The sequence below is a fragment of the Excalfactoria chinensis genome, chromosome 5, assembly GCF_039878825.1.
Source record: "Excalfactoria chinensis isolate bCotChi1 chromosome 5, bCotChi1.hap2, whole genome shotgun sequence".
NCBI classification, from domain to species: domain Eukaryota; kingdom Metazoa; phylum Chordata; class Aves; order Galliformes; family Phasianidae; genus Excalfactoria; species Excalfactoria chinensis.
This window is the reverse complement of record NC_092829.1, coordinates 29,709,221-29,735,116: the sequence shown is the minus strand read 5'-3', so window position 1 is coordinate 29,735,116 and position 25,896 is coordinate 29,709,221. Positions and strand designations below refer to the sequence as shown.

At 40.7% G+C, this 25,896-nt stretch overlaps 1 protein-coding gene across 4 annotated transcripts in view; it reads right to left on the bottom strand.

Annotated features, from left to right (window-relative positions):
• RAD51B (RAD51 paralog B) overlaps nucleotides 1-25,896 on the bottom strand; it is a 329,325-nt gene that overhangs the window by 132,189 nt on the left and 171,240 nt on the right. For all 4 annotated transcript variants that reach the window (XM_072338181.1, XM_072338183.1, XM_072338182.1 and 1 more), the window contains one exon: nucleotides 9,294-9,418. In XM_072338181.1, the coding sequence (XP_072194282.1) occupies nucleotides 9,294-9,418 (125 nt within the window). The remainder of the gene's footprint in view (nucleotides 1-9,293; nucleotides 9,419-25,896) is intronic.

Sequence of the window (25,896 nt, the reverse complement as noted above, 5' to 3'; positions counted from 1 at the left end):
TCCATCTCTGAGCTCTGACTTATATTTCTGGTAAGCTTTAGCTTCTAATTTAACTGCCAATTGTTTTATTACTTATGCCACAGCCTGATCTTAAAGAAGTACCTTCAAGAGAGGTGAACACCACAGGAGATGGTGGCATTGCCCATGGTGGCACAGAAATGTGAAATAGCTAGAAATAGAAGGATGGAGATAGGACTGAATGTTACTTTACCAGTGTCAAGAGAAGACTGGAACTACAGGTAAGGTAAAAGCATTTTCCAGCATTTTTGATATGCCTTTTCTGGATCAGCCATTCTATGCCAGGCAGTCCTTAATAGAAATTGTTCCAGCTGTAGTCTTTACCATAAGAAGCCATAACTATAGTGTAGTCAGTGACTGCACTAGGTTTGTACAACCCCAAATTCTTCCATAAGCAGAAGCCAATTCAGTTTTTCAGTAGCAGCGAAATGGACAGAAGGTTAAAAAGTTGTCTGAAAGGAGACAACTGCAAGAAAGCTGAGAGAAGCTGAAACTCTGCTTTGCAACACTGGACATGTCAGGATGATCTGGAGGCAGCATCAGAATCCAAGCTCTAAGCTCCCAGCATCTTAACAACAGCAGGAGATCCTCTCAGTAGCTATGTATAATCCAGGAGTTTTTACACCCCCCACCCCCAAACAAAAATAAAAATAAAAGATAGAGGTTCAGAGCAGTTTGTTAGTGCAGTTCTTCCTACAGTAATGAATAACAGTCACAGGCAATGACTCCAATAAAAATAAACCACCATTGCACGCACATGTGGCTAGGCTTACTCCCAGAGGAGACATTCAATACTTGTAAAGGAAAGAAATGGAAGGAAAACAAACAAAAGGAGGAGATAGAAATGAAAACCAAGAATCTTTTAAGAACAGAGGAGAAACAAGGGAGAGGACAAGTCCAGGAACAAGGACACCAAGTTCTGCAATACCTGGCTTCCTTCAGTTCTTTCTTTTAAAGTGCAATAATTTCACAAGATCTTCCATAGCACACAATGCCAGCACCTGGGAATCAGGTACTCTTCCTAATTCTCCCACCGATTCACTGAGCAATTATATGAAAAATCACATCACATTCCTTTGGTTGAGTCCAAAATCATGCATGGGAACATGTATCTGCAGCAACTTCATACTAGTTTTCTACCAGGTAGGCACAGCTCTGGAGAAAGCCTATTTTTCTCTGCACAGAGAAAGCAGCAGAAGGATCAGTTAACAACAGCTTTATTATCTGTCTCCTTGAGTCCAGTAGACACAATTCCAACCCCCTCTCCACCTCAGCCCCAATAAGACCAGAGCAAAGGCACCTGCTGTGATATTCTCCTCTACCTTCATATGATTTCATCTTCACATTCTAGTGCTTACTGCCCATAAGCAGGAAGCATTCACCAGATACTCCTGACAGGAGATTAGTTTACCATATTTTCTGGGTCCTGAAACTGTCCTATTTATGTATTTGCTAACACCAGATGATCAGTCTGGAAGTTGTTCCAGTCGTTGTAGTGTGCAAATATTAGCCAAGTACTGGATTTCAAGTAAAAGAGCACAGTATATCATAAGTGCTGCCATTGGGACACTGTTTTAGCTCCAGGCTAGTGAATAGCTCTGAATATCCTTGGAGTGAGTAAACAGAATTTCTATGGAAGGAAACCACCAAAACCTCAAATGAGTATCAAAGATAATCACAGGCAAGAAAAACACAGCTTTCTAAGGTGAGCTGCTCCACAGCAATGACTGTCCTGACTTCAACAGGCCAAATGAACAAAATGCTCCTTTGGCTTTTTGTTCTCTCCCAGACTGTGAATACGGCCCTGCTCTCTTGCAGCCAGGTTGCTTTTTTCCTGCTTGAAGTACTTAAGGATTCACAATAACTTCAGAGGCAGGGAACTGCAGTGCCCAGGCAAACACTGGGCCATTTCAACTTTTAACCAAAGAAGAAAATGCATTCCCAGATGTTTATCCAAACCGTGTCTGAACTGCAACAGCCTGGCCTGGGAACTGTACAAACCAGGCTGCCTCCAATATGCTTCCACTTAAGCCAGAGAGACTTCTGGCTTCTGGGACATCTGGTGCAAGCTCCCCAGTGTGAAATGCTTGGTATGCAGGGCCAGTCAGCCCCCTCCTGCTCATGTAACACCAGACCCAGTGAAATTCCTCTTCCCAGAATCACTTTCTGTCTCCCTGCCACGTGCCTTATTCCCCACTTTGGGCACTGAATTTTGTTGTCTTTTCTGAGTCTCTCAAAATTTTCCCAGTGGAGAGTCCTCTAAAAGGTCAGGATACTTCACAAAAACTTGGCCCTGAAGATTTCCTATGCTATAAAACTGTTGAGGCCCAAAGCCCTGGTAAGTGTCCAACATGAGGGGTAATTCAGGAGAAGAAGTCTGCAGCTTTTACTCAGTGGGAAAGCAGCCAGCATGTCCGAGTCATCACACAGAAACTGCACTAAGAAAAGGAACCTGGGGATGGTGCTGGGGAGGGATGAAATACTTGGGTAGCATAAACACAGCCTCCTAGGGGAATTCTTCTGTGTCACTCAGCCTGTGGTCACTCATCGGATTTACGGTATACGCATCAGTGCTGAGAAGAACAGAAATAGTTTATGAAGCTTTTCAGAGCCTTCCATGTTGTATAGCTTGACTTTGGTTCTAAAACTATGAAGAGGACTGAAAGATGTAATTGCTATTTATGATACATGCTGGAATAGTATCTTGTATCCTCTGGATCATACATCCCAAATCTGTAAGGACTCACAAGAGAGCAGTAGCATAACAGCACTAGAGGATACATGGCTGCTTCCAACATTCCTGTCAGGCTAGCCTTTAAGAGAAGGGAGAAGCTGAGAGATAAGTATGGAAACGCAGTTGCTGCACACTTTCTTCTCGGCAGAGCCACATCATATAAAATGACTGCGATTGTAAGAGCCCTTTAAACTCATCCAGTTCTAACCCTGTGCCGTGGGCAGGGCTGCTCCCCACCAGATAAGGTTGCCCAGGACCCATCCAACTCAGCTTTGAACTCCCAGGGATAGGGCATATGCAACCCCTCTGGGAAGCAGTGCCAGTACCTCACCATCCTGAGTAAAAAAAATTTCCACCTAGTATCTAATTTACATCTCCCCTCTTTTAGTTTGAAACCTTCCCCCTTGTCCTATAACTATTAGACCATGAAAAAAGCCAGTTTCTATAGGGATCCAATCAACGTGCAGCCCCTACCATAACACAGAACAGATCAACTTGATGTAAGTCTTAACCCACAACTTAAGGAACATGCATTCTTAAATTTGTAATTAGCATATGCATATCCATAACCATTTATTCCTTTTACTATTCTTCAGATATCTACAAAGCTTCTTCATGATAGTTTTGACATAGTTCTTCTACAGATAAGAAGTCTACAACAAATTCAACCCTTATCCCTGTTTCTAATGCTTCTCAAATCTTCAGTCAGCTAATACTCATTTCTCCTTCCATTTCATTTTAGCTTAATAAATGATGAGAACACCTCAAGATTCTTGTTCACAAACTGAAAGCAAATAAATACATTCTAAAAGGGGATGCCCAGAAGTGTGCTCTTCACATCCTGTACTCACTGTTTTCAGATATCAAGGAGGTATGAAGGACGTTGTTTTTATTGATGTAAATGCATAATCCTAAGTTACTAGGCATGGGCCAAAAAGAGATGGAATTCAACCGAGTCCAAGACTGAAGCATAAATATTTTTGACCCACACTAGTGGCTGCAAAATGCTTTTGATATGAAACAAACATAAACTGTTTCCAACTTCTTTGAGTGCGTCCACTTCACTCTGCTTCTAAAAGCAAAGTCTTTGGGAAAAATCAAATACAACACCAGAGCTTTGGTACAAGGGTACAAATACATTCCCATTTCCTTTGACTATGACAAAGTTAACTCCATGACCAGTGCAGGCTGGTAACAGCAAAGAAGAGCTGAATGGCCTCTCAGACAAGAATAACAAAGGATCAGGCGTACAGGGTCAGTTCCAGGTAGCAAATGACCAGCTGTACCACCAAGCTCAGGAGAAAGATTTGGTAGAACTTAATGAGTTTGCCCATGCTGCCTCAGGGATATTCCTGCTTCTTTGTTTGGAATGCTTTGAACTACAGATCTGTGTGCTTGAAGTTAACAGCTGCTGCTACATTTCTGTTAATTTAGCATTAGAGTATTCTTCATTAAGAAAAAACTGCAAAGCAAATTAAAAAAATAAATCAAAAAATATAAATTTTAAGGTTTCCTTCTGTTCTTTTCAGTTTTCATCTAATGTCCTCTCAATTCTATTTAGATTCTTAGATAACAAACTGAGTAGTGTTATATAAGCACCTGAGTAAATGAGTGATTGCTCAAGACTTCTGGAAAAGTCTTTCTCTATAATAGTGTGCTGTCAACAGGAAGGGCCCATAAATCCAGCCCTGGACAGGACTAGAGATGTTGATATTATATAATCGCCTCCCACAAGTCCATTATGCAGAAAGCTTAATGGAAACAACAGCAAAATGAACACACAAGTTGGGAAAGTGATCATTTGAAGTTTGAGCTCTAGCTACTTGTTAATGTACCTTATTTTTGTGGCATTTTATCATCTGGTACTTTTGCTGGATTAAGTCACAACCATACTGTTTTAATAATTGTCTGTTCATGCTGCAGTTGCACACTGTGTCCAGTTCAATCCTGTTCACGTGCAACTCAAGGTCATATTGCTACTTATGCTTGTATACAACCTATGGTTAAGCAAAATATTTGTTTTGACAGTTACCAGTCTAGAGACATTGTCATCAGAAAACTAGAATAAGCTACTTATTTATCAATTTAAAGGATGTGGTCTGTATGCACACATGGAAATTGGAGCCCATAAAACCTTCACTGCATCTTGATTCTAAGAAGTCGTAAGATGACAGGGGTGAGGCAGAAAGTAAAGTTTACTAAAGTAAACAGTCCTAGAAAAACGCTGCTTGCTTTTCTTTTTTCTTTTTTTTTTTTTTTTTTTTTTAAATGGAAGTGTTTCTAGAGTTCAGATGGGTGTTGTTGGAGTCTTCCCACAGACTTCTTTAAAAGCAACATTCTTGGCAAAAAAATCTCACCTGAATAAAGCAACTTTACTGCAAAGTTTCCTACCCTGTACATGACTCCATGCCATTACTCCTCCTTGTCTTAATAAGTCTCTGTGCTTTCACAGAGTTGATTTTCCATATGATAAGCATATCATATAACACAATGGCTTACAACAGATAAACAACAACCCAATAGCCACATCTCTTTTCTACCGCTGCTTATTGAAGCTCATTACCCACTGTCATCTGCTGATTTTATTCACATCTACACACTTGAAAAAGGAATTGAATTATGTACATAAGTTACATTACAAGATTCAAGTAGCATATATAGTCAGCTTTTCTCAGTGCAGATTAAAGCTACTAAATGTCACTTCATTTGGTCTAATACTTCTGTGAGAAATGCACATCCACAGCTCCCATTCTGTTCTTAAGGCACAGAAATTTCTTTTTCTGAGTCTCCCCAAATCCTAGCTCAGCAAAAGAGAGAATGTAAAGAACTACATTTCACATCTCACACACAACTACAGGCAGCCTGTGCGCATCCTCAGTCACCTTCCTTGGCAAAGCACCCATTTCAACACCCAGTTCTCCACGGGATTCTTCTTCTAACCATGTCAAAGACCAAATCAGCCCTGCTGTAGTAGGTGAAAAGTTTTCTGTCTGCATTGAACGGACCACCTCCAGCTTCCACAACGGACTTCAAAGGTATTTTAGGACTACTGAAAATATGTTTACACTGCTTCTTCTCCATCTTCATTTGGTTTAGTACACACCTATAATTGTTACAAAATTAACAGAAGAAAACACACTAACACTATATTTTCTTTACACCAGGTCTTTTTCTTTCCATTTCACAGTGATTCCAGTACATTCCATCACATTATGTTTCATTGCTTCTTTTTTCTTCCCAGTAAACATTATCATCTCAAAGTAATCAGAAGTCTTCACAGTATGAGGCTACAAACTTCCACTGAGCTTTGACATGCAAACATTCAATTCTGTTTTCCAGATTTCATTACTGTACTCTCTCACCTAGATTATTAAGGTAAAAATTAGAAGGCCTTAAACCCAGACAGCACTTATCATACATTTCTTCCTCAGCCTACTTGCTTTGTTTTTAATAGCTTTATTTTTTGTGGTTTGTTTGCTTCCCCTTTTTACAGATGAAAACCTCAACTGATGTTGTCTCAAAAATTGGACAACTACCCAACAGCTATAGAGCCTATCTAACAACTACCATCAAGGTCCTACAGACATAAATCTAGTTTTATTATGAAGCCTTAAGTCCCACACACATGAAAGTTCATCTCCATTCCTCTTCTCACTCTCCCAGCCCTTCTCCACACCATCAAGTACCACGGTTACTTCACCATCACAATTGTGGAATGCCTATTCAGGGCTTATTCATATGATACTGAACAGACCAAAACAGCTGGTCTGTAACCAAGGACACAATAAAAGTTATGTCTGGCATTAGTCAGAATAAGAGATGGATTTCTGTTTTAAGACTGAGTCATCATATACTTATCCATTTGAAACACTTTACCTGAAGCAGGAAAACAGCTGTACAACAACTACCTGGCATGGCTTGAAAGCCCTAGTCCCCATCTCATATCTCAATCTTGAAAGTTCTTTCTTTAAAATACCACGCGATAACATTGATTTGTTTTAAAATAACACCTCGTACTTCCACAGCACTTTCCATCTGAGAATTTCAAAACACATTAGAGCCATTAGTGTTACAATATGAGTCTCACAAATCCCTTGGAAACTATAAAATAAACCAGGCCCATTTTAGTTGCCATACCAGATCTGGTCAATGTTTCACTTAATCCAGCATCCTGCCTCCAATAGACAAGAATAAAATGTTAAATATAGCATATAAACTTATTAAACCCTACCATGCTGTCCCCTAAAGACAGCTGAGCACACATGAAAACAGTAAGGGAAGCCTGTTGACTCCAGTTCAGGAAAGTAGGATCATTATAAGCATAGGGGTAACTGAGGAATCTCATAGTTTGTAGCACAGTCTTGTTAGTTTTGGCCCAACCTCAAAGGCATTGCATGTTTATGTATGGAATTCAGGAAAACATATGTCAAGGTTAATGACTTACAAGACTCCTTAGGGAGAACCAAGTGCCACTATCCATATACTGGACAGATATTAGCAAATTCCCTTTTTGAACACGTATGTGTGAAACGCTTAACTTCTCCCACTTTCCCTCAAGCTCTTATGACTCCATACTGCTTTGTGCCTTGTGTAGCTTCAGCCCCACCTCAGTAGTCAGCAGACTGACAGCAGCCCATGCTTGTGGATTCTGACGGCACAATTAATCCAAGAGAAGGCTGGAAACCTGCACTTGCCCTCTCACTCGTGGCAATGTGTCTGTACTAGAGGAAAACAAAACCAGAACACGGGCTTTGGAAAGTGGGGAAAAAGAGGAAAGTTCATCTGTTTAAGAAACTTGGTCCCATCCAAGCAATAAAGCAAGCCTCACTAATTTTAAGGCAGGCAGGATGTTCCAGAAATTTCAATACTTTTCTGAATTGGCTGTTGTCTTACTAATGTTCAACAGACATGTGAAGGGTGGGGTGGAATAAGGGATAGTTGGCTGAAAAAACAGCTGTGAGAAAAACAAAATGAAGGAATCTTTGACTCAGCTTAAAAAAAACTCCTGTGTAAGAATTCTTTGCTTGATTTCCCTAGATTTGTTGTGTACTCTTTATGCCACCTGCTGCGTAGGCATTCTGTAGAGTTTCAGGTCTATGGTCTACTGCACTGCCCCTGAGCTTTCCCAGAACTCAATACTGCATGAATGAGAATAAGCATCAAGCAATTCATTGGGCTGTGCTCTCCATGTTTCAAGCAGACTGCTTGCTTCAATCCTCTTTAATGATTTAATAACCGGTAGCGCATGGTGGAAGAACTGCCGCTTGCAACACTGGAGGCCCGGGTTCGAATCCTCCCTGTGGCACAAGTGGTAAAAGTGTTGCTTTGCTACACAGAAGGCTCGAATCCCGGGAGTTGGACTCGATGATCTCTAAGGTCCCTTCCAACTTGCACGATACTATGATACTATGATGATTATAATTTCACATTTTGAAGAATACTACCCTCCAGACTCATGGCCCAGCAAATCTCAAGTGCTGATTTTGCTCTTGAGGGGCAAGATTTCCCAGCAAGGACAAGCACACCGGCTCTACTACCATGCAAGTCAGATATACAGGAAGATCTCCCAGACTGTCACCTCCTCCAGAAAAAGGCAGTGCCAGGAAGACCTTCTACAGGCAGTAAAGTGAGCAAGGAAAAAGAATCCTTGAATTTAAAAGAAAAAGAAAAAAGGTGTTGCATAACACCTTTTCTGACAGCACTCTTAGCAGGCAAAACATTGATAACATTAAGACCAAGGGTCACAGCCTTTCAAAAGAATTGCACCAATGAAAAATAGAATAGATGAAGCCAAACGGGATTAACCACAGATATCCCAAGGGACAGATGAAATCATGTGTTATGATGCTTTAAAAACAGTCATTCCTTCAGTCAAACCCCACATCTTGTCTCTTTTTTTTTTTTTTTTTTTTTTTTTGATTTAAATTAGAGTTGCAGGTGGTCAGGTGAAAAAAGCCACTATATTTCATTCAAAAGCATGAAGTCCATCCTTGAAAGTGTCAGCTATCTCCTTTTTGCAGACATACTTTTGGAAAGTTGCTATCACACTCACTCCACAAAATAAGTTTGTCAGTACAGGCAGCAAGTCTCCACTTGCAAACAATAGCTGCAGAAGATAGAGCACTCCCTATCCAAACAGGCACAGAAGAAATTGGGCACAGAAGAATGGGGAAGATGCGACAGCAAAACAATCCTGCTACCAAAAGCACCAACTTCCCACTTCTGTCTCGAATTCCCTGTGCGGGAAAACACTTCAAGGATTACCTTCATCTCCACAATATGCAATGCCCTAAAAGCCTCAAGCAATTTGCACGTCCGTGCCAACATGCTCCAGTTCCTATGACTCAGAAAAGCCCATTCTAACAAAGGGAGGCACTGGAGGACTGGCCATCACTGAAAAGCAAAGGACAGTGACTGCCCTGCATCCCAGGTAGGCACTTGGCCCTATGATTCTCACCACACAGCACTTAAGCATGCTGGCTGTCATACAGTTACCCACCTGGTGAAGAACTACTTGTGCAACTTATATTTAAGTTCTTACCTGCCTTGTCAGCAAGTCATGATATTGCAGGATGAGCCTGGTGTTGACACTGTGACTCCACGTGTTGCCAAGGGCTGCTGTCACACAAGCAGATTCCCTCTTCACACTTCCAGAAGCTCCTGAAACTGATTACAAAAGAAACTTCATCAGGACAGCACCACAGAGAAGAATCCAGCATGGAAACTCAATCATTTCAAACTGTCACAATTCTGTTTTTAACAGATGACAGTAATACATGAATCTCCTAAATACCTGGAGGTGCACTGGGGCACACTGTGTCTTAATCTTTTCAGACACAAGATCCCCCAGCAAACCAGCTTCATATAGGCACAGTGAAGCAAGCATGACAGTGTACAACTCGGTAACAAAAAGGGAAGTTGAAAGGAGCAGAACGTGATGCCACAATACTCTGATCCAAAAATTAAAACACTGCCTCATACAAGTAGATCCCTCATGTCTTCTAAAATGTACAAAGAAGGGAACCTTCTAACTGTAAATACCATTCTGATGTCTTGGAAATCATATGAACTTTTTATAACCCTAAAGGAAAATGCAGTCTGCTGTGAAGAGCAATGATAATGTAAAGTGCTTCCAATAATGCAGCATGACCAAGCATGCTGAACTGCCTTTTCACTTGCTTTCTCTAGCACTAAAACTAGAGAACCCATTCACGCATGCACATCCATACACAAGCAGAAAGGTATCCAAGACCTTCATCCTTGCTTACCACAAATTCTGCATAAAATGAACAGATAGACGGTAGTGTTGCTTATACTTCCAGTGACACTTTAAGAACAGAGTGCAAAACAAGCAAATCAAAGAAATCTGGAAACAAAATCCAAATTGTTTGGATTTACTTGCAGATATGCAAGATGTATTTGTATATAACCACAACTGGCAAATACACATGGTAATCTGAAAGTTGAAAACAGTTTCTGACAGTGAGTGCATGAAGTTTAAAAGTAATGAGTGCTGACCTGAAGTTGAATGAGAGAAAGCTGGACTTAAAGTCAGGGAACTTCCTGTCAACTGCCACAAAATGAAGGCAACAAAAATTGCAACAGCTATCAGGCAAAAGCCAAAATTGCTTCCCAGGGACAGCGATAAAATCCTTTCAGTGACTCAATTTAAACTACATCAGACAAGACCTTGAGAGAAAGCAGTAGAAGAAAGCAGATTATATAATAGGATCAGAACAACTTCTACACTCTCATAGAGCCAGACACAGAGGTAAAAGAAATCCCTCACCTTGCTTACAAGGTAGCTGATGTTTCACAAGGCAAAAGTAGAGTATGAAAACAGTATTGCAATGACTGCGTTACAAATTGCAGAAAAGCCTTACATTTCTGTCAAAGCTATCAGCAGTGCAACAGAGTAAATGTTGAAACTTAAATTAGAAATACTAGGTTTTAGTACTTATACTAAAGTTTAATACTGTACTGGGCTGACAAAGTTATCTTGTGTCCCAGCAGAGCTTCTGGAAGATTCAGGCTAAGACTCTTCACTGCTTTTACATTTGTAAGGTTGTAGATTTTGTTACTTTTTCCCCTTCTACTACTCAGAGCAGAAACATCATTACTTCATTCACTAAGGCTTTTATTCTGGGAAAAAAAATCTAGAAAACACAAGACCAAAAAGCATGTAGTAAAAACCATTATTAGCACCACTACTAGTAGCTTGCAAATAATCACAAGAGAATGCATTAGGGAGCAGAGTAGTAGGCTGGAGACAAGGGCCTGGAACCACTGCAGTGCACTCAAGGAACTCAAGAATTCATCTGTAGACCTCAAATCTGCCCCTTACATGAGTAATTCAGGTTTGCAGTGACATCATTGGAATTTGGATTAGGTCTTTAAATGTTTAGGGTATACAAAAGAAACTTGGTGAAGCACTTGGTTCAAGCCCACTGTTTGATAGGAGCCTGGACCCCATACTTGGGAGTTACTTCCCCTCTTTTCTCCCCCAGAAACTCACTGCAGCATGAACAATAACCATTTCTCCTGAACAAGATGTACTCCACTTTGAAAGCAGTCTACAGTTCCTCCATCAAGCAAGGATGGCTGTTTTCCTTTCCTCAGAACAAAAGTATCTTGATAAGCATCAAGCTTCCACACGAATAACTCATGGCGGGAGCACCTAACTGGAAGTTTCAGTATCAAGAATGCTATTCTGTTAATTAGTCTAACCAGACCTTATTGAGAATGTGGATCTACTGACAATAATAATTTCTCTTCATCTGCATTCCTGATTTAATTTGCCTGCTGGAAGAGAGAAAAGATCCAAGTGTTAAAAGCAAGATGCTGGGAGGTCTGTATTCCATTCCATTATTTAAACCAAGTTAGTTAATTAAGTTCATTAAGGTCTGCAAAGTGCTTGCACCTTAGAAGTTAAATATAATTACTGCATAAAGAGGCTACAGGAGAAAAAAAAAAAAAAAAAGGAAAGTAGCTTTAATGCTCTGCAATCCTCCCCTTGTCATGTGAAATAAGATTTAAGTTCCTCGTATAGTTGATGATGTCCTTTCTCACCAGCTTGCAATGGATAGTAATCACAAAAATCAGCTGAGGCAGCTCAGGGTGAGCTCTGGTGGTATGGAGGTGTCCCCTCACAGCTTATATGAGCGTACTCCTGCACACAGCTGGAAGGCCCTGCTCACTCCACAGGGCAAAGTTCTCCTACACTGACGGGACATCAGACACTACCTAAGTAGCTATTTGCTGGCTTTAAGCAGCCGCAATTAACTGCGTGGAGCCTAGTAATATACAGGAGGTATCACTCCATAATGATTCCTAACTCTGCATTTCTTGCAGGCCTAAAACCTGTACCAAAGTGAAGTGTTAGAAGTTTAAGGCTTGTGGCAGAACAAGCAAACTAACTGCTGTATTTATTTTATTATTATACAGGAGAAAGCCTGTTATACCACACTGTATCAGCCCATCTGAAGAGGATAGTTTTTGTGACCCATTTTTCAGATGAATCCTCGCCTATGAAGTTACTTAAATTTATGACTGGTACAAAGTGGTTTAATAAGCCCAGAGCAAATTTACAGTGAAGACTTTTTACAGGGTGGAAAATAACGCCTCACAGGAAAGATTTTCATTTTATAAAGGATGCTCCTGCAATGCGATGCATTGGGCAGAAGGAGCAGCACACCAAGTGAGTTTAATGGAGAGGAAGAAGCACCAGCCTTGAGGAAAAGTTCAATGACAGTGACAGTACGCGCTTCTTTCCTTCCTCTCGCTCTAAACACAAAAAGATAACAAAGACTTCAGAAGAAGGAAAGAGGATATACTAAGAAAATATATTCAAGCATGGCCTTAAAGAAAATACCAAGTTTATCTTTTCCATTTTTCAAACGCTACTTAGTCATTAATGAAAAGCACAAGGAAAATTTATAATAAAAGTGTTTAGAGAGATGGTGATATTTTTCAGTATGCACTGCCTTGATCTTCTAAACTATGGCATTTGCATATTTAGAGATGGGATGGGCCAACCTTGGCCCAAGAACAACCTGGCTCCTAGGGGCTCCCTGGCTCTAAAGGATGTACATCTCTGCTCAGAAGTCCTTCCACCGTCCATCCTGAAGCACTCAGAAGCACAGAATAGCAGGTCCCAGCTGACAGGCAGCACCTCCATCTTGCCAGCCTGGTCAGTGCACCGCTCATGACCCAGTCAGTGCTGTCACTACCATTTCTGCTCAGGATACGACAGATACAGGGAGCTCAGGGATAGGGAGAGGAAGAAAAGAGGGGGCTGACAACCTAATGAGAGAGAGGTCGCAGATGTCAATTCATGGTGGTACAAAAGGAGGACAGTAAATATGGAAAGGGGGTAGGTGTGCAGAAGCACAGAGATGGGATCCTAGGATAGGGAGGTGAGGATGCATAGCAGGAGGTAGGAGAAGACCTCTAAACAAACCCTTCTTAATGTATTCAGATCCAGCTCAAATTAAATGCAGCAGTGACTTCGATTCCAGTAAACACTATTTTTCCTCACACAAAATGTACTAGCATTGAAGGGACCCAAAAGGCACATCAGCAGGCAGGACTGTACTAGGTACCTGCTCTGCTGTCTCCTGTGAAACTGGGTTCTTCAGGGCACCACCAGAGACACTAGTAGTGACTTTGCTCCGGAAAGCAGGAACAAGGCAAAAACTGTCTCCTTCACTCTCACTGAGCAGCTGTCACAAGTGAAAATAAAGCTTCTTGTGGTTTGGGTCAAATGCAAAGTGAATGACTCTGCACAACCAGGGAAGAAACAAACCAAGGAAAAAAGGATGATTCTTCAACTGAGAATTATTCAACTGCAATGCTACCTCCACACAGAGGCTGTGGTGCACATCTTCTGGGCTCTGGTGCCTAGCAGAAGCTGCCAGTGGAACTGGACAACAACACTCAGTCCAGTTATACACAAAGTTCAGATTCATTTTGTCCAATTCCCCCATGAGTGCAATGGATCTCCATAAAGATGTACCTTATCACTGAGAATAATGTTGATAGCCTGAATGTTGATGGTAGGCTGCAATCTCTATCACTTTATAATTAAAAAATCTTTTTTCACTTAATGCAAAAAAAGGGACTGATATACATTATGACAGTGAAGTAACAAAACACAGCAGCTACCAATCCCCAAATTTCAACATCAAATCATCTTGATGGAAGCCTAATTTATCAGAAAGGAGGAAAAAATCTCCAAAGGTAGAGAGAAAATTTTATATAGAATTAAACTACTGAGATTGAAAAAAATGGCATGTAACAAAAACAGCACATCTTGCAATAAGAAAGTACTTTCCCTCTCAGGCTGTGTGGACCTCCTGCATGGACATTCTGGTCCACTGGTAGAGCTCATAAAGATCACTGCTTTCACCTGCATTGCATTTAGTCTGCATTTTTGGTGCAGATCTCTAACAGTGACACCCAAAGAAGAAAAAAAAAAAAAAAAGAAATGAAAAAAACCAAAAACAACCACCTATCTATTTTTTCCATCTTCACCTCTTCAGAAAGTACAAGTATAAAAATACCCAATGGTGGAAAAACCCATCACATAGTAAAAATACAACCCACAGGACAAACTCATCTGTGAAGTAACTAACCACAGCTTTCTTCAAACTCCCACTCACTGACTTCTGCCATTTGCAGCCCTTCTCTGCAGTGTTCTCTTTAGGCAAAAGGCAACTCTGATTCTCTTACCCCATGCTGGTGACCACCTCACTCTGTACTGGTTGGCCATGGTATGTCCCAAACCCTTCCTGGCATACCGCTCTCTGCCCTCAGCGCACACTGAACTAAGAATATGACTGAGGATGATTAAACTGGGTTCTTTAAAACAATACTAGGCAGATATTTAAACTACCAATTACGTTCACTCACTTAAGACAAAGTACATCTGCACATACCTAGGTAATCACCAAACACGAGCTATTAATTTGTACAGACACTAATGAAAACGTTGCTCTCTATTCCAGCTGTACAGTCGTGTTTCAGTTAATGTATTATGCAGGCCTCCCAATAGTTCATCTTAGGAGAAAAATCAAAACTCACTTGCTGGAATACAGCGCATCACCTTCATACAGTCCTTTATTACCTAGGACATATGGCAGGAAAGCCAGCTGTTGCAGGAATCAAGCTTGGCCACAAAACTAGCCGTGTAAAAATTCTCTCATAAATTGCTTATTCTCCTTGTTTTACTAAGAGGTGATCTGGCAATTCTACTCCCAAACAACACTTAGCTCTAAATCTGTAGAAAAAATCCCACAAGATTAATTAAAATTTCAAGTAATCAGGAATAAAAATATGCAAAAATATTTTAGGTTGAAGCTGAAATTGTCAATGGTGGGCAATTCAGCTCTCCTGTTTTTGAATGGTATAGCCAATAAAACATACTCAAAGGAATTAAATATAGCACCTCGCTAACACCAAAGGTAAAAAAAACAAACAGTTTCAATGGAATTTTTTTTTAACCAGCTCCAGTGCATAGCTAAGTTACTACCAGAGAACGCAGAGCCTACTAGAGACTGTGCTGGAAAGGCTGTTCTGATTCCATTACTGAGACAAAAAAATTGCCACCGAGACTCTAGCTGCAAATGAATGAGACAAAAAGAGAACAAACTTGCTTCTAATTTTGGACAGCATGGTTTGTTTATATCCTATATCCCAAGCAGGTGAGTTTTCACACTTTTTTTTGTTTATCACTATATAGTTTTGCATATCCATATATGCGTTGTGGGGGATTGTGTTTTTTTACAATGTTAATCTGACTTCCTGTGAAAAATAAGGTCCTTTCTGCTTTTCTACAGCTATTTTATTATTGCCATTGTGACTGCACCTAGAGCTCTCTTTCTGCAATACATAAGCAGAAGAAAAAGAGAGCTCCTGACCTAAAGATCTCCTTTTCATAAGAACTGCCATATAAGAGCCTGTTAGCTGCTGATGATTATTCCCCACTTACAAGCAATCCTCCCTGGAGAACGATGGAAAATAAACCAAAGTACGTGACAGTCCAGTAAGTTGGGTCTTTCAGTATTCTCCATGAAACATTAGAAACATTTTCAAACAAGCAATATTAATCATTACCCTATCCTGAAAAATCAGCTTGGACTTCAATCTGGGCCAAAGATGTAGGAAGGGTCCTCCAGAGAATTGGCCAGATGCTGGCTTGTTTTTCTCTCTCTCCACAGCCACTGACCAGTGTGCCCACTATAACCAGCATGTGCTGCACTAGCAGCTCACATTTCCTGACCTCGGTGGGTTCATGTTTTGAGCTAAGACAGACGGACAGAGAGGGAAACACACATGCTAGTACTGAGACTCCTGTCTGCTGACCTAAAAAAGGAACTAACATTAAGACATGAGAAAATCCAGCTGGTCTGATTTCTTGCCAGACAATCTACCAGCCATGAAAAAAAAGCTCAGGTCTCAGGAGATCCACGGAGGTGAGAAAGCAGCTGGTGGTTTATAGCACCTGAAACAGAACCCAAAACGGGGAGCCAGCATGCCTGGGAACAGATACTTTCTTTATGGCTGTGTACTTTTTTTTTTTTTTACTTCTGTGGCCTGGCAATGTACCACAGACTGATTGCTTTCTGGACTGCACTGTTCTGCACGGGACTGAAGAAGCCATTTGGTGGGAGGGATGGTAAAGACCAAGTAGAAGAAGACATTGGTTGCAAGTTGATTTTTTTTTCCCCCCTGTAACAAAGAATAAATACTTTTTTCCACAGTTCACCCTCCTTTCTAATAACAGAGCTGGAGAAATCTTAGAAAAACTAAAATCTAAAACTGTCCTAAATTTACACTGTTTTTGGTATCCAGAGTTCTTTCACACATCGCTCACCACTAGAACATAAAGGAGTTTCTTTCCTCTAACGTGTCCTCCACAGTCACTTCTTCCTGCCTCTCCAAGACTAGAAAAAGAGTGTCCCAAGCCAATGACAAAGGTGGGAGGAAAAAAAACAAACAACAAAGAGGCCAGAATTTTGCCTGCTTGATCATATAAAGGATGCATAGGCTGTAAAACAAAGCTTGCCCAGTCATGGCGTCTGGCAATGCTAGGGCCCTGTGAAACAGAAAATGCTTTTAATTATCACCTCACCAATCACATTACAAGTTATTGATGTTTTTTGTTGTTGTTGTTAAGTTCCCTTGGGGAATTAAACAGATCATGATATTAATCAGAAGGCATGTAGGACTGGGGGGGGATGGGGGGGCAGAACACTAGAGTTACACGTGTGTTGGCCCCTTAAGGCTTGAATAAAGAACGAAGATTTAAAATCACACCGTCAAAGCAACTGAAGCCTTGCACACTGCAAGCCTCAGCCCTCTGACCTACACAGCCGTGGCATTATAGTATCTGATTTTCCCAGGATGCTTAATCTCAGCTGTTAAACTTCATCAGTCTCTGCTAGTGTTTACCCATCATCTGGATTTGCCACTTCCGAACTTTCCGGGCTAGAACCAAATGAGCCAGCTGCTACACTCCTCCCTGACAAGGACAAAAACAACAACAACCCAACAGAACAGTCTGAAGTCTGGAAGTCTTAAACAGCTAAGTCCCAGAAAGGCAGAACAAAAACTAATACAGCTGGGGGGAGGAGAGAGAGAGAGATGGAATTTTGAAACAGCCGTGAGTTTCAAAATGCAACGCACAGCATTCTGGTCATTGTAGGATACAGCGGTCTGAGACACAGACTGTATTCCCACAGTCTACATTTTTTTCCATAAAATATATTCTGGTAAAGAAATGGTGTCTTGGCAGCTTAGCTCTGGTGCACACAAAACTGATAGAGCGCAGACAAAAGCAGCAGCGTTTCAGGCAAGGTAGAAGCCAGTCTGCAAATGAACCTTAAATTACATTTGGGAGGCAGGGCACAATGGGTAAGGGGGGGTAGACAGGACAGAGTCAAGTTTTGAACACACATTGAGTTCCCCATCAAAGCAACCAATAAATGAACCAATTAGCGCTACCATTCTGAGGGTGTTTCTGACACGGCTGTCTACTTCCCAGAGAGTAGCCTGATGGCATGTCTGCATGCCAGACGGAAAAGGACAGTAGGGGTATGTAAGCTAGTTTTAAATGAGCACTAAAGTCTGCCTCGGCAACATATTCTGCTATGAAGCCACAGAGGATATTGTGTTGCTGCAGCCAACCCACCATGTGAATTAGCTCAATTAACACAAGTGCTCACAATGGCACATCCAGCCACTGCACCTTTCCCAAAATACTCAGCACAGACTAAAAAGCCTTAGCAAACAACAGCTTTTGATCACAGGCTTGCTCTCTGCACTTGAACTGGTGAATTAAGTTATCCGCCCTTTAAACTCCTAGATACAGGATTATTTCAGAACTAGTCCTCCTTCAGGATTACTTTCAAATCTCAGTGTATGACAATTTCTTGATGTAAAAGGTTGGAACATCCAATAATTTAAGAGTACAGGGTGGGGCTGTTAACCACCAGGGTTATGTTTAGCAACCTTTCTTGTATGCAAACTGAGTAAACTGCTTTAATTTGCATTGTGACCGCATTCATTTATCTGAAAATTTAAGCCTTCGCTGTTCTTAACATCAGTCATACAGTTAACAATTAAAACAGTTCCCTCCAGGTGTAAATAAAAACAACAGTTTTAGAGCTGGACAGCTTGGATCATGAGCCAAAGTTATAAAGAAAAAGAAATTCCAAGATGAAACAATCCTCTTTCAGCCTGCAACAAGGAAGCAGAGGTCAGCCAAACATTTGGGGCCTAGAGATGACAGTTTGCAAACTACAGCTGTTCACATCTGGAGTTCAGATTTGGCCAAACTCTCAGCATTATCCATCACGCACACACACACACACACAAAGAAAAACAAAATCAAAAAATGAAACACCTAAAAACAACAAATTAAAAGAGTGTTTTTATTATTCGATAAGGAACATAAAAGTTAAGAAATATTCAATATAAAAAAATAGTATGTGCAATTTTAACTCTGCCTATCCAGTGCAGAAGGGCTCTTATTTTTCACAGCAAATAGCATCAGGGCTGTCTGTGGAATTTCTTAACTTGCATTTAATCACAAGTCTATTTGCCAGTATCCCTCTTACTGGCTGCCCCTATCTCCCAGCACAGGGGGGCCTGTGCCACAAGCTGATGCCCATCTGCTTTGCTTCCTTTGCTGGCCTGGCAAACCTCACACACTTAGCATTCAGAATGGGCTCCTTTACAAGGTTGAAAAATCATACATACACACACACACACACAACTTCCCTACATAAAACAGAGAATGTTAAAAAGAAGGACAACAGGGTCCTGGCTGCCCACCCCCAGTGACCCAAGCCTTGCAGGAGACCCACAGCCCACCCAGCCCTCCTCTCACATTGCAGTTCCCATCTAGGCCTTGAAGAGGTAGATTCTTTTTTCTTCTCATTCTCAGAAAGCAATGACTCGCTTTATCTCCAAATAAATTCAGTTTTGGACAAGAACCAAGACTGGAGAATTTCATGCTGATAAGCTTTTTCTGACTGAACACAGAGGGTAAAAAGGGAAACAGTTATACGTCCTTAACTATAGGAGGTTCCTTCTATTACTGCTATAACACCAAGTATTCCAAGACACGCCAAGTTTTTGCTGTAGGCTGCACCAGGCACCAACATTACACTGAAGTGCTCCGTCAATGCATAAATCCAGAATAATCTCTCACTGCAGTGACTCTTCTCTCCTGAGATGCATTACATTTTTTGAAGTGAGTGGAAAACAAAAAAAAACTGCAAAATATCAGTTTTAATCCTTGGACTACAAAATGGTTGAACCCTCCAGGGGCCAGGCAAGGCCAGAAACAACTTCTTCCCCCCCCCCCCCCCCCCCCTTTTTTTTTCCCAGATTTGGGGGTGGAGGGGAGGGCAAGGGGAAAGAGAGAGAGCAAAGAGTGCTTGGTTTCAAATAGCAACATTGTCCAAAAGGGTGAAAGGGAACAGATGGCCGTGGAGAATGCAGCCTCAAAGCTCCAAAGAAAAGGGCTATTTTGACAGATCTTGCTGTTTCCTATTCAAGCATGAACACTCTGGCATGGGGAGTTAAGACGATACAAGGAACAACCTCTGTTCCCAGCAACTGACTATGGGCAACTGGCCTCTGAAGCTCTCTGAGAAAAACAACATGAGACAGACAGACAAACAGATATGGCAGCAAGCCCAGATCTCAGCTATCAGGAAAAGGGAGGGGAAAAAAAAGGGGGGGAATGGGGGAGGAAAGCAGAAAAGCTAGAAACAGCTGCCTTTTCCTGGCTCCAGTGCAGAGCATTAGAGTCCAGCCTTTCTCATCTTCCTTTTCAGTGAAACTCCTTGAAGGGGTCACCCTCAAGCTGTTGGTCTTTGCCCTGAGGGGAGGTGAAAGAGAGGACAGATCACAACTCGTCTAACTCAGTGAAACCTGCTTCCTTTAATCACAAAGACCTCCCTCCAGCTAGCTAAGAGGAACTTTACATGTAAGAAAGCATAATTAATTCTAGATTTTTGCATGCAAAAAGGTTGAGAAATTTGAAGTTGTGGCTCCCACAGTACCCGCAATTTGTTTGCACAGTATACAGCACTGAGCCATTATACAGGAGGGAAAGGAGAATTGTATGCACTGTGGGAAACAGCTCGCATACGTCCTGACTTTCATCAGTCCTCATCAAGAGAACTCAGCAACAGCTGTTTCATTCACTGATTCTGTGCATCTAGTATCAGGCAGATTACAGTTTCGAAGGTCAGCTTCACAGACATTCCCAACACTTATAGCAAGACCTATGCCACTCAGTGCAACCAGGCTTCACTATCAGTGTCGAGAATGAATCTGTGTAAACTTTTAATTTCTGCACAATTCTTGTTTTGTTTTTTAGAGCAGAGCATGCTAGATGGTTTTTCCCAGCCTATCCTTGCCCATGGGCAGAACCCATGCACAATACCCTCCACTTGCTCTGTAACTGGAACAGAAGCAGTGGCAGCCCTGTGCAGGAACTGGAGGGAGGAAAAGAGGGGGTCCTGGGTGTAAACATTGAGCATCTCCCCAACTCTTCCCTGGGACAGAGAAGTAGCTATAAACCCTATTTATAAATAAATAAATAAATCATTGAAGGAAAAAGATAATAAAGAATTGTAGGTGATCACATGCTGGAACTCAGAATGAAGAAATGCAAATGCTACATGTTGATCCTATCTGGGCCTTTGTTCCCTCATCTGTGAAACAGCATTTGTTAACTCTAGTCAATAAATACTAAACATGTAGAGAAACAGACACCAGCAACAAATCAACCTTAAAATCCTCAGGCTCCAAAGGAATCCAAATTATTATCAAAGTCTTGGCTTTCTACACTATGTAAATGGTTTTTTTATTTTTTGTTTTCACAAAAGGTATCCTTTACAGCTATTATTAGCTGTGATTGTTAACTTATAACTAAATAGATAGGATCTGTCTGTTAGAAGTAAAAATAAAATAAAATAAAAAAATACCTTATTTAGGTCGAAAAGAGATAAAATCTGCTCATTTTCTTCTTAATTGTTAGCTTCCTGAACAGGAAAAAACTGCTTCAGGCTATCCTTAACTAAGGGAATCTCAAATATTGATTATTGAGTATTAAGGAAGTTTTATTTGCCTTTCTTCCCATACTTCCTTGAGTACAGCCAACCTCAAACAATTGCGCAGTAATTTTCATTCTGCTTTGCTTCTGTTGTATGTCTCCTCCTGTTCTCTGTCACTGTCAATGTAATGAACAAGGCTCACAAACTGATTCTGTCACACTGCAGGACAGGTGGTCCCTCAGTATATTCCCACACATTCCAAATATTTTAAGTGTTTCACATCTGTTGTCTAATGCATTTTCAGTTCCCCGGCAGAACAGTAGGGGATGAAAACAAAAAGTTATATATAACATAGTAAATGACCTTTTATGCCACATGAGTTCTGTCTTTCTGACAAGATGATAAATTTCAAAATGAGCTCAAACGTCACTTGGTACATCATTAAAAAAGCCTGATAGAAAAGATAACTTCACTATTAACTTATGATTGTTGTAATAGCACAGATGACAAACTTGAGTATGTGCTTTTTTTGTTTGCTTATTAAGCACAGTGTATGTTGAATTTAAGGAAAATTTAAAAAGTAATGAATTAAGGTGGTTTACACTTATATGATCATACAAACCATTCTGCTTCAAAAAAAAAAAAAACAACCACAAAAAACAAAACCCCAAACATCTCCAATACTCACTAATACACAGTGTGGGTAATATTTATGTAATGTATATGTATGGTCTCAGAGCAGCATCTAGGGAATCACTGAATGATTTCCCCCCCCACCCCTCCTAAGAATGAACCTGATCAGATGTACTTTACAAATACAAGTCTGCAAGTAATTCTCCTCACTGATGAACAGGGCCACTGATCAAGAACTGAGTCCAAGAAAAGAAAAGCACTCAGTGTGCCTCACCTATCACTTCGGAAGCAGCAAATGACTGCCAGGCTGTAGACATAGGACAGACAGTGAGGGTTAACACTTTCACTAGGAGCAGAAACATTATGAGACGAAAGTAAAAGCAAACAGTTGTGAATCTGTTTTGCATCTCAGTGCAGAAGCTGGCATATCCAACTCCACTGGGTACTGCCTTGTTGCAGACTGTGACAGGAGACTGTCCCCTGCTGCATGACCAATGTCATGTCCAATAACATAATGGCATTCCTTCAAGCTCTTTGCCAGTGTGACTAAATCATATGAGAGATTAGCAGTAAAATTGAGACCTCCATGGTTACATAATAGAAATAAAGGGTTGGATCTTTTTTTGGTTTTGTTGATTTAGTGAAAAAGAAACCTGTTCCAAGCCAGAGATAAATACTTCTTGGGGTCTCAGCATGACAGACACACAGCCTTAGGAGAATTGATGTCACTGTGTGACTACATTCAAACACTACCACGACATGCAGCAGATGCCTTGGAGCTTCCCATGGTGCTAAGACTGGAACTTAAGCATTTAAGTAAACATGCCTCAGTTCATACTGGAAGACAGCTACCTTCGTGCAGGCCTAGGGCAATGCTGACTGCAAGGCACAATATCTTATCAGTGCACAGCAGCAACACAGTGCTGGACAGAAGTGCACATGGCGACGATGCCTTTGCTGAGAACACAGTGGGCATATAGAAAGTAGAACAGACCCAGGAAGGAGGGATTTTCAGCTTTCTTTTTCATAGTGCCAATCTTGTTCCTCTTGCTATAAATTCCAAGAGGCCTCTGGCAGGCTGGTACCACAGTGAGAAGTGGAAAGAAGAGGGGAAATTGAGGAACAAACATCAGGGAGCACTCCAGGCTGTGTCCAAGAAGTGAGATTTGTGAGAGTTTCACTCGACTTGCAAACCCAATGTTTCTAAAAAATAATTTGGAAGCACAGATGCTTCACTCAGTGAAACAAAGGACTGCCAAAGGCTGAAGGATCACTGAAAAGCTAGAATAAAAGCTGCAAGTAGGTACAAAAAGTGCATTTTCTATTTTCACTCTGCAATGAATTTCAGTAGCCAAGATGATAATTTCATGACAACATGCAGCATGGCCAAAGGAGTCCCTACAGTAGGCTTAGAGTTCCTGCCAACAATACTTTGTTCTTGTGTATAGGCTTTCTAAACCTTTACATTGAATTCCTCTAAAGAAAATAAGATTTAATGCACTTCACAAGTATTATAGGAAATATAATAATTTCTATCTTTCCAGAAACAGAAAGCCTGCACTGTATTCCAAGATGTACATAGTGTATAGATGTGTCACTAGGTGACTTTACACAACCAGCCACTTCAGAGGTATACAGCTAGCCCCTTCCAAGTGCTCTGCAGTCCAGACAAAAGCTTACTTTTGGGCATCTCGTTAGACGGTGCATCAGGTAGTCCATCTAACAAACACTTGGGCAGAAAGCACATGTATTAAAATTACAAATTACTGTCCTGTAACATACAGTGCAGAGCTTCAGAGGTAAGCTCAAGCTGCCTTTAGAGCATAAGGAGTTTGTCTGGCAGAACACCATACTAACACTGATAAATTGTTTCTAATACTTGAGCGAAATGCTGGGTTCCTTCATCAAGTTTTCTTTATTTTATTTTATTTTTAGGCATTATTTTGGTTATTGCCATGCTATTACCTAGGGCTTCTCTAGCTCTTCCATGTTCTTATGTTTTTACTTCCACGGCAGAGTGCTCAAAAGCCCAGCAGTGCAGAGAGCAGCTGTGGTTAGCGAGGATGTGACAAGCTTTCCTCAGAAAACCATGTTTGATTTTGTTTCTTTGCACAATGCTGTCATAGTGATGTTATTGATAAGAAATAAAAGTCATCAATGACTCCCTGGCAACATTAAGACTGTTAAAACAGAATCTGAACAGTGAGGGGAGATGGAATCCCAAATACACATATATTTTACATTTCAATTTTCTGAATCTATTAAAGCTGATTAACACTGATGCAGCGATAGCAACTTAAGATACTAGATTTCTCAAACTTGCTTTGCAATTTCAATTTAAAATGCATGATATGAACACTGGAACAGTTGTTATGTGACTCTAAGCAGTCACCTGATTTTGCAATGTATTTTGAATTTGTCTAGCTGTAATAGTTACACAAATTCTCATTATTGGCAGTAAAATCCCATAAATCACTTCACTGATTGCCACCTGCAGGTAGGTATTTATGGCCAGCTGCAGACAGTGGGACTAGGAGGGATGTAGTTGATAGCAGATCTTGGCCTAGTCACCTGAACTGTTTCCTATCTGTAGCTTCCAGCCATTTCTGATGAACAGAAACATATTGACAACCTGCATCCAGGGCTGTGACCATATTCACTGAACTATATAACATACATCCTTTGCTCCAATACTCAGGCTATGCTGAAATATTTCCCAACCAAAGTTCGTAAAAATAAATAAATAAAAATCAGTCTGCTAAAAGATTAATGTTTTGTGAAAAGATGTAGATGCAAGTAGGTCTTCTGACAAACAGTCCGTATTGATATCTGCAACGTAGATTGCTGGTAGAGCAAGTTACTTTCTAAAATCAATCAGCTAATGGCTATGATTCTTTGCAAATGTGTTGATGTTTTACTGCTTTAAATTTTACGGATTTTTTCGGATCTATGACTTTCACTGTTTCATCCTTAATCCCAACCCTAATCAGACATAAATACTTCAGGTTTTATGTATTCTGACTTTCAGTTTACTTGTAAAGCAAAAACGATGAACGCGAATCTGAACATACTGACTTTGATGCATAAAAATACCTCAATGCCATTCCTTCAAGCTGGAATATAAATACCTGCCTAGCAGCTCTACAGCTGCATTGTTTAAGAGTTTGGGATAAGAAGAATCACACTGTGATTCACAGGGGCTACTCTGAAAGTAACAGTGCTATTGTGCTCTTTGTAGCTGTTGGAGTTTCCATGGGAATAAACAGGATGCATTACTTTTGGAGCACCCTACATAGGATGGAGAAGAAACAGTGTATATGCATGCAGAACAGCCCAGTCAACTCTTTCCCCTGTCACGCTGAATACACATCCTAGAAATCAGCAAAATCTTGATTATGACAAGACATTTATAACAATATAGTGTGTTTATTAACTATCTGTTACAGCAGTCAAAATCTTGGGTAGTTTTGATTGTTTGCCTGGTTTGTTTTAGTTTTAAGTGGATACCTACAAGGTAGGCACTTGTGCTACCTTGCTGCTGCTTCTGGATTTATCTTTTGAAGCAAAAAGCACTCTGGAAAACCTATAACAAAGTTCACTTGAAAAACAGAGTTTAATCCAAACAGAACACCAACCAAATCAAGCCTTAAAAACAGAAACAGTTCTAAGTACGCTGTATGGAGACCTTAGATTAACTGAGCTTGCAATGAATACTAAAACACAAATAAATTTTAAGCACACCTTTTGGGTTTTCCAGCGAACACATTGCACAGCTTAGGTTATTATCCACGTGGGAACTTTGCCATATTAATGGAATTAACATGCTGCTTTGGCTTTGATAGCATAAGTTTCTAAACAATTTTAAAGATTCTGGGGTCTCAGTTTTGCTTTCCATATTAAACCTGGTATAGCAAGCAGCAGTGGTTCATTGCGGAGGAC